The sequence below is a fragment of the Salvia hispanica genome, chromosome 1, assembly GCF_029641045.1.
Source record: "Salvia hispanica isolate PSC_SH4W2 chromosome 1, Shi_PSC_v1, whole genome shotgun sequence".
NCBI lineage: Eukaryota > Viridiplantae > Streptophyta > Magnoliopsida > Lamiales > Lamiaceae > Salvia > Salvia hispanica.
This window is the reverse complement of record NC_142692.1, coordinates 12,790,882-12,799,709: the sequence shown is the minus strand read 5'-3', so window position 1 is coordinate 12,799,709 and position 8,828 is coordinate 12,790,882. Positions and strand designations below refer to the sequence as shown.

At 31.3% G+C, this 8,828-nt stretch overlaps 2 protein-coding genes across 2 annotated transcripts; both read right to left on the bottom strand.

Annotated features, from left to right (window-relative positions):
* Positions 1-832: 832 nt before the first annotated feature.
* LOC125223374 (uncharacterized) lies at positions 833-1,974 on the bottom strand. The gene is made up of 4 exons (XM_048126497.2): positions 1,533-1,974; positions 1,350-1,460; positions 1,165-1,245; positions 833-1,073 (listed from the first exon to the last, which is right to left on the bottom strand). Exons 1-4 carry the CDS (start codon positions 1,782-1,784, stop codon positions 1,011-1,013), a joined length of 507 nt encoding a protein of 168 aa, XP_047982454.1. The 5' UTR covers positions 1,785-1,974; the 3' UTR covers positions 833-1,010.
* A 4,457-nt stretch (positions 1,975-6,431) lies between these two features.
* Positions 6,432-7,942, bottom strand: LOC125218514 (AT-hook motif nuclear-localized protein 11-like). Its single transcript, XM_048120196.1, has 6 exons — positions 7,891-7,942; positions 7,539-7,793; positions 7,331-7,395; positions 7,111-7,248; positions 6,856-7,011; positions 6,432-6,682 (listed from the first exon to the last, which is right to left on the bottom strand). The coding sequence occupies exons 2-6, from the start codon at positions 7,783-7,785 to the stop codon at positions 6,464-6,466; spliced, it is 825 nt and encodes a 274-aa protein (XP_047976153.1). The 5' UTR covers positions 7,786-7,793; positions 7,891-7,942; the 3' UTR covers positions 6,432-6,463.
* Between the last annotated feature and the right edge of the window lie 886 nt (positions 7,943-8,828).

The following is an 8,828-nucleotide window of genomic DNA, read 5'->3' as shown; positions in this document are numbered from 1 at the left end:
CAGCCTACTTTCCAATCCCATGTTCTGGATTGAAAATTGTCTTGTAAAAGGGACATAAATTTACATTTTCTACATAAAAATTTATCCCACGGTGGAAGAGATATTTGAAAATATATTATACCTTCTTTAATTTTGAGAATGTATTATTACATCTTCTTCATACAAAAAGTAAAAAATACTTATTTTTGTTTGTCTTTCAATTTACCTTTTTAAAAAGGTATAGTTACTTTCTTAAGATATATTTCTATACCTTCTCAAGAAGGTATGTGAGAAATATATTTTCTGAATTTACCTTTTTCCCCTGATGATGCTCTAAGGAGTAGTTCATCTGGTCGATATAGTAACTCTTGATACGTCTATTCTAATATTTCATTCATTTCCCAAAAATAATTTCTTTTAATCATTTTAATCTATCTCACAAAATTAGTTTACATTTATTTTTAAAAATACCGCACATTACTCCACTAATGATGTAGGTTTCATTATTGAATGACAATATTTTAACTATTTTTTTCAGTGCACACTTTACCAATCTATCAAATTTATACAGTGTATATCTCTAAAATCTTTACCAATTTATATTCAAACTTACTAGTATATCTTTAAAAAATTTACTACTACTAATTTATAGGAGTATTCAAACTCATATCTCTAAAATGTAAAATCTTTGTTTTTAGGGGAAGTAGCCCTCTAAAAGAGTTTGAATTCAAAAATGTTCTTGTAAAAGGATATGACCGTTGTATTTGATGTGACTATGTATTGTGATATCCATTAATAATTATCCTCCAAACCGAAATCAAATACACACAGCACAACTATCTTGCTTCTAAAGTTTTTCAATCACGATCACCATTAGATTCAAAAGTAAGAAGAAATCAATCTTAATCACAAAAAAATGGAAAAAAACAATCTTCAAACACTCAACCAAACAAGATGGAAACCTTAACAAAAAGATAGTTAGATCAGCAGCACAAGAAAAAACAAAATCCTAGTAAAGGGATTATTGGATTCTATATGTTCTTGCAGAGCTCTTCTAATTTGGTGGATCTCAATTTCTCGCTTTCAGTCATCAACTGCCCAACAAAAATCCAACAAACAAACCCACAAACATAAATAAATAAAATAAGACTGAAAAAGATTTGAAAAATATTGAAATAAAGTAACCTCTGCTAATTTGGCAAGGAGTTGCCCCTTTTCTGTGGTTTTCTCATTGAAAGCCTCAACCGATTCTTTATACTCTTTTTCCTATAAAATAAGAAGTCAAATTTATTGGAAGATGACAAAACACAACAGAAAACCTAAATCCAAATCTGAAATTTAAAAAAAATAAAAAAAATAAAAAAAATCACCTTCTTCTGACAGGTGACTCCCAACGATTTCACATCTCGATTCACAATTTCAACCCTTTTACAAATCGATGCAAGTTCCTTCCTCATCGGATCCGTCACAGAATCAAGCTCCTAACAAATTCCTCAACTAATCAATAATTCCTTTGGATCTAATTTTAAAAATTGAAAAAATAAAAAACTGACTCCGTGAATTAGATGAAGGCGCTTGGCTTCTTCCTCGACGCGCGTCAACTGAGCTTGAACTCTGTCTCTGATCTCGGATCTCCTCCGCTCGATGTCGTCCTCCTTGGCGCGGAAGGCGGCGAGGGCGGAGGAGGTGGTCATGTCTTGGTCGTGGAGGAGGGGGCTGTCGGTGTCTGACATCTCGGACATCTTCTTCTTTCGCATACAAAACATTGTTGGAGACTGCTGCTGCAGCTGCTCCTCTGTTGTCATTATGCGCTGTGAGATGTTGTCGTTTTGCTTTTGTGCTGTTTCGCTTAATTCTCTCTTTTCTGTCTCTCACTTTCTTTGTTTAAAATTCAATGACAGATGGTTTGACTGTGTGGATCCACCTTGCTTGCCTTTCATACAAATGTTCCACCCACTTCCCTTACTTTATTTCATCATATTTTAGCATTCACCAAATGTCACCCCCAATTCCATTTTTCTCATTACAGGCCAACAACTGCATCCCAATTTAAGGCTCATTTTCAGCCCTCACTTTTAATCATTTACGATCTTTGATGATTTAATTTTAATTGAAATCCAAAAATAAAAATGCAATATTTTAAAAACTGAAAATTACAAATATTAAAATACCCCCAAAATTAATAGTTATGTGTCTAAATTTCTTTGATCGTATCTTATTAGAGCTGGTTATGAGCCTGGGTCAGATGAAAAAAGTTTGTTGGCAATTATACTACGAGAAAACAGGTGGCACACCTTGGTGCGAGTTGTTTCGAGCTACTCCTGAGCTCGGTCCAGCTTCTTCTTATCCCCAAGTAGTTTCTCCAACTACTTTATCATTGATTATCATATGAAACACTCCCCTCACTCTATACAAGGGAACCCTCCACAGTATAAGAGGAAATTATAATAAATAGTTAAAAGTACAAAGAAAGTATTGTCCACATTATTTGCTTTTTCTCAAAACACATGTACAAAAAAAAAAGAATAGTGCTAAATGGTCACATTATGGCCGGCCATAAAAATAAAATATTAATAAAAGTTAAGTGTATTTAATGCCTTTTTGTTGAAATCAATACTTCTAAAAAGTATCAATTTTATTTGTACAATTGTACCCTTAGATATGAAATATAAATATGAAGAGACTAGAATTTATTCAATTGGATCATTCCATGAAATTTATATAAACAAAAATCAATATTTATTAAGGTTACATGATAATTAATTTAATTCTTTCTTATATATATAATACCAACGCATAGTGGTAATACTTTTATTTTTCATATTTACTTAAAATGCTCTAAATGTTTGTATATTTACAAATAAGTAAAATTGAGTTTTGATCAATATACATACTTATTTCTATTAATAATCATGGGTTAATATTATAAATGATCATTAAACTACAGAGCATGTGTCAAATTAGTTCCTAAATCAATTTATTTCATAAGGAGTACTTAAACTTTATATTTCATTTCATTTAATGTTTTTAATTAAATTTTTTAATTACTTTATTTTAAATGGAAATTAAATTCGGCATAATCTCTTCTATTTAAATTAAATATACTGAACTTTTTATCAATTGAATCTAGTATAATATTCATTTGCCACCAATTGAAGACTAAGAGTACTGGTTGCAATTGCAATTTATTGGAAACTATACAATTACAACAACTTCATGATAAAAAAAAAATTCACTATAGGCAAAGTAACAACTACCCTCAATCCCTCATCCATGTATGCCCAAGAACAAAGTAGTAATTCAAAATACAGCAAAAAGTTTCTTTAAAAAAAATTTCATGTTGATATTATGCGTTTTACATTATTTTGAATAAAGAATGGTGTGGTAGTTAAATAGTTTATCAATTTCATTTAAATTGAAAAAAATCTAACATATTCTAATCTATATTAGCAATAATAATATTAATTGCTATTATTATTAGATTATATCACAATTTATAATTGGAAAGTATATTAATATAATAAACTATTATGTATAATGTTACATTTAGTATATTATAGGCTGACAGATTATTATACTAATGCAATAATGTTGGAAGGATTAGTTTTTGTAAGAGAGTAGGGAGATGAAAGAGACTTAAGGGGCACGGGATATTTCATGTGATTTTTTTAAAAAAATATTCTATTTTAAGATTTTATTATTTTAAAAATAAAATTCAAGTGGCAATCTGATATAATGTGTTTAATATAATAAACAAAAAAGAAAATTATATAAACAAAACTATAAAACAATTATTAGTATATTGATATATGAAATTATATTATAGTAATACACTATATTTTTAGTATAATTAATCGTTTCGTGTCGCAGCTTAGTTAATATTGATTCCAACTTGGTATAATAGGAAAACAATTTTAAAAGGACAAAAACTTAATGTTAAATTAAAAAATAGTGTAAAAATAAATTATTGAAAACAGAAAATTTAAGAATGAATGAATCTAATAAAAGAAATACGTATGAAAGTGTAAATTTTGGATTAGAGAAATGAAATTAAAAAAAAAACAACTAGAATTAAATAGAAGGATAATAGTGTAAAATTGTTTGAGCAATAAATGACTTATTTGAAACATTAATAGCCATATCATCTAAATTTACTAAAATGTCATTTTATGGCCAGCCATAATGTGGCCACGTAACATTATCCAAAAAGAAATGTCACATTAAATGGGACAAATGGAGTACAATAAACAAGAGTGGTCTATTATGGTTACAGCTAGGGATGTCAATGCAACCCGTAACCCGTGGGCTGGCCCGAATAGCCCGCAAAATTTGTAGGGTTAGGGTTGAAAATTTATAGTCCGATAAAATCACATGCCGATTAGCCCACACCCGAGTAACCCGCAATCCGTTAGGGCCAGACCCAAAAATCCGATGAGCTGGCCCGAAAATCCGATAAAATTTTTATTGCTCTATTTGTTTGACTCCTAATTAGTCACATTCATTGATTATTTTTATAATATAGATAGCTAAATAAAATAACTTTCAATTTTATATTGGTTATATATTACATTTTTATTAATATAATAGTAAATAAATAAATTAGAAACTTCAAATTCATTAAAAATATTTAAATTTCTAAAACATGCTTTAAAATATTTAAATTTATGTTTTATTTTGCACAAATCTTAAATGTTATTATTTTATCAAATTTGTGTTTTAGTTTACGTATATATCTCAAATTTATCATAATTAAATATTTTATATTTTATAAATGTAACTAATTTTTGTCATTATTCATTGGATTGATCGCATGTTAATCTTATCGGTAGCAACTTAAATAATCAGTTGGGCTAGTCCGAAACCCGAGCTTTTAGGGTAGGGTTGAATTTTATAACCTGAAAAAATCACAACTCGATTAGCTCGCACCCAATTAATCTGCAATCCGAGCAGGATTGACCTGAAACTTGCTGGGCCGGCCCGATTGACATGCTACCAAAATCATCACTGATATTTTTAGCAAATGATGTCTCTTAGTAGAAAAGGAAGAGACCACATTTGCGTTGGCAATGGCTTCATTTGTTATCATTACAATGAATCATGTGGCCTGCATATTCCTATATATACTTTTGTTTCTCAGTAACTCAACTAATACTCCATAAAGAGGCTTCTCACTTAGATCTTTAATTTATCGTTAGTTATTAGAAATAAGGAAAGAATGACGGTTGAAACACAATTAAAGCATACCATTGAACTCAAAAAATACATGACTGGCTGATCCAACTTCTTGGTCTACTTTAAAATGGTAATCCAATGACGTTTCTTGCATCCTCTCTGCAACAAGCATTCATTCGAATTCACTGCAAAAATTAATTAAAAATACTACTAGTAAATAAGGACAAATCAAAAGTCTAATTAAATTATCATACGAAATCTTTTTGTTATGCGATGCGATGGCATGACACCAACTATCGAATTAATGACCAATCTTCGACAGTACACTATGGGCTACTACTAGGCAGGAGGCGGCACAGAAGAACGTTGAAGTGGACTTTCTGTATACTTGAAGCACATTGAGCAATACTGAAAAAGATTCATCGTGCATGTAATATCAATCATGCATCTCTGATAAAAGAAGATGGTTGAGACAACACAATTGATTGGGCATGTGAAGAAGCCGTATCACTTGCGCCAACCCATCTCCATGTGGACCGCCTCAATTCCGATAATATCTAAATCTACACCCTTCTCTTCCTGAAGACCAAACTCACGACCGCCTCCAACAAGAACAAGATCTCATCAAAAAATTGGGCACACTCTCACCGATTTGGAATCTGAATTTGAAATTTAAATTATGTTATTTTGTTATTTAATTAATGTAATTTTCATTGTTTGATGTTCATTTTAAAAATATTGCTAGTTCAATAAATATACTCCCTCTATCCCCTAAAAATAAAAACATGTGAAATGACACGGGTTTAAACGGAAAATTGTTAAAGTAAGAAAGAGATTGAAAGAAAAATGTGTTAGTGAAAAATGGATTCCACCTAGTTAGAGTGACATAAATTTCCTAAAAAATGAAAGAAAATCTATTTTAGGGGGCACAAGCAGTATAAAATTTAATCATATAGTAAAAATGATGAAATGAAAAATTTTGTTGCAGCTAAATGAAAAATATACTACAATCCTATTTACAAAAAACAGAAGAAACTAATTTCCTATAAACCGAAATTCTGAATCTCTGATTTCACTAACCTCCCATCTAATTTCAATTGATTATTTTTAGAAGTTTGACTTATAATTAACAAACCACTACTATAATACTCTAGTAAAAACGAAATTCTTGAACTCATAGTTTCAAACCAATGTTTGTGACTAAAATAATTGGAATCCAGTGTAGCTAAAACCCAAAAATCAAAGACGGAATAAACATACAACAATTAGAGTCACAAAAATGAATAATGTTCCAGTGAAAGAAGAAAAAAAGTTAAACATCAGATGGAGGTTGAAAAGATTTCAAGTCTGGCGCAGAGACGTTGACGATAGCCATAGCCCCGCCTTCCTCATTCTCTGCTCCCACTCCAACTTCAACTGTGCCATTGCCATTACCATTCCCATTCTCATTTGAAGTAGTAGTAATGTTGTTGTTTGGTGGCCTTACTCTTGCTTTCTGCTTCAAGTCTTGACTAAATGTAGCAACTACAATCTGGAAAAACCAACCAGGGACTCAATTCATTTACTCTTTTTCAAATGGTATCAAAGTAGCTAAGTAGATACAATATGTGACTCATTTCTTGTGGGCACAGATTTTTAGGTAGTGGAGTTTAGCGGTTAAATAAGGAAAAAATAAAGTAAAAGAGAGAATTAAGTGTTGTTTACCTGAGTGGGGCCTGCAGCAATAAGTGAGCCGGCAACTGCGCCGCCATAGAAGTTATTATGGGAATCCGCCAGGTGAACGCTCAAAAGGCAAATTTTGGCACCTCCTTTTTCATTATACGTATGCGATCCATTTAGACGAATAATACTAAAATTGCCCTGCACCATTCACAACCATCAAACAACAATGTATAGTAGTACTACATACTTTCATAATCTCATCTCATGAAGATGCAGGGCAGACAGATTAATTAGTACCTCGCATTTTAAGTTTAAAACGCGGCCGCGGGAGGCGGGCAGAAAGATTTGGGCAGTGGAGATTGTACCCGAAGCTGACATAATGCACATTGAATCACAAGTCCTCTCAGAAAATGACCTAATCCTTTCAGCAATGTTCTGCGCCAACAACAACCAATTCAAAATAATACTCCTATATTGGATGATTAATTTAATGTTTACTAGTACAATACATATATACCTCTCCTGCCTCAACGTCGATTACGTAAGGTGAGAAATTGCTCCCCCCGTTTCCACCATTTACATCTTCGTAGTATAAACAAAACACACACAATTTAGAAGCAATGAAGAAAATTCATAATTAATTTAGAAGCAATGAAAATTATAATTATAGATTGGATCTGTACAACTCAATACATATTACACAAATTAGTTTATAGTGAAATTACCAAAAGAGGCAGCCAAGGTTTGCCATTTACCGGAGCCCTTAGGGCGGCCTCTACCGCGCTTTTGTGGGCCCCCGGAATCCTCCCTAAATTCCGGCTGGATTCCTCCTCCCAGCTGTTTTCTCGGCCGCCCTCTCTTCCTCTTTTCCCTAAACCCGCCGCCGTTCTCCACCGACACCTCTATCATCGCCGCCGCAACTAACGAACCGCCCTCCGTCGGAACGCTGTTTCCGACGCCGCTAACATCCATTTTTCGACCTGAAAAAACATCATTCAACGGATTAAACAAAAGAATAGATTAAGGATTTAGTGTTTAACAATTCATGCATGCAAAAAAAAACGCACAAACACGTACAGATGTGTGTAGAGGAAGAAGAAGAAGAAGAAGAAGATTTTGAGGGTTTAGTTTTTTTTTTATTGGTTTCAGATGCAGAGAATTAAGAAACGGCTGTTTGCTTTATATACGTGTTTAATTACTCACGAGATTTATTTTTATTCATGTATTTATTTTTAATTTAACGATATTCCGAAATTGACTTTCTCATTTTCTATTTTTATGGTTAGGGGGATTTTGAGGTTCGAGAAAATCGTATTAAACGTGGAATATTTGTGATTAATCAGGATATTTTAAATCGTTTTAGATTTGCATTATAATTATAAAGGGTATTTCTTTATAATGGAATTATTTACATATATATGCTCTTAGTTTTTATTTTTATTTTTTTAGACTTGAATTTATTTATGAATACCGTTTGGCGTTTGTTTTATGAGTAATCGGAGAGCCATTAATATTTTTGACTAATTTGCAGCAAATATAGTAGCATAAGTTGGATATTTAAATAATCATGAAAAATGAACTAATGTTATTTTGCTAATAAATTAGTATGGCAAAATGACAGACGGATGGATGAGTATTTAACTGAATCAGAGCTGTACTTAATTAATTTCAAATTTTCAATAGGGCTCCCGCTCCAGTATTCATACGGATAAACTTATGTTATATTTTTGGGTAATTTATTTGTAATGCGTCTGAATAAGATGATAAAAATGAAAAATTAATATCCAAATAATCTACTAATATCGTAATATTATAAAATAATTAACTCCAGAATCATGATAATTGTGTTATGATTAGATATTCAATTATAAATGTTTGATAAAACATGAAAAATAAAATTTTTGAAATATAAATTTGTTACCAACTTAGCAAAATAATCTCGTAATTGGAGAATTTGTGGAGTATATATCTCAATCCAATTAACCCTACTAAAAACATTAGAATTTATTTTGAGT

Coding starts and splice junctions, on each gene's coding strand:
- LOC125223374 (XM_048126497.2), bottom strand. CDS start 1,784: ATGACAACAGAGGAGCAGCTGCAGCAGCAGTCTCCAACAATGTTTTGT. Junction 1,461..1,532: donor GCCTTCATCTAATTCACGGA/GTCAGTTTTTTA, acceptor GGAATTTGTTAG/GAGCTTGATTCTGTGACGGA. Junction 1,246..1,349: donor GAGTCACCTGTCAGAAGAAG/GTGATTTTTTTT, acceptor CTTATTTTATAG/GAAAAAGAGTATAAAGAATC.
- LOC125218514 (XM_048120196.1), bottom strand. CDS start 7,785: ATGGATGTTAGCGGCGTCGGAAACAGCGTTCCGACGGAGGGCGGTTCG. Junction 7,012..7,110: donor TTTTAAACTTAAAATGCGAG/GTACTAATTAAT, acceptor TGAATGGTGCAG/GGCAATTTTAGTATTATTCG. Junction 6,683..6,855: donor TTGCTGCAGGCCCCACTCAG/GTAAACAACACT, acceptor TGGTTTTTCCAG/ATTGTAGTTGCTACATTTAG.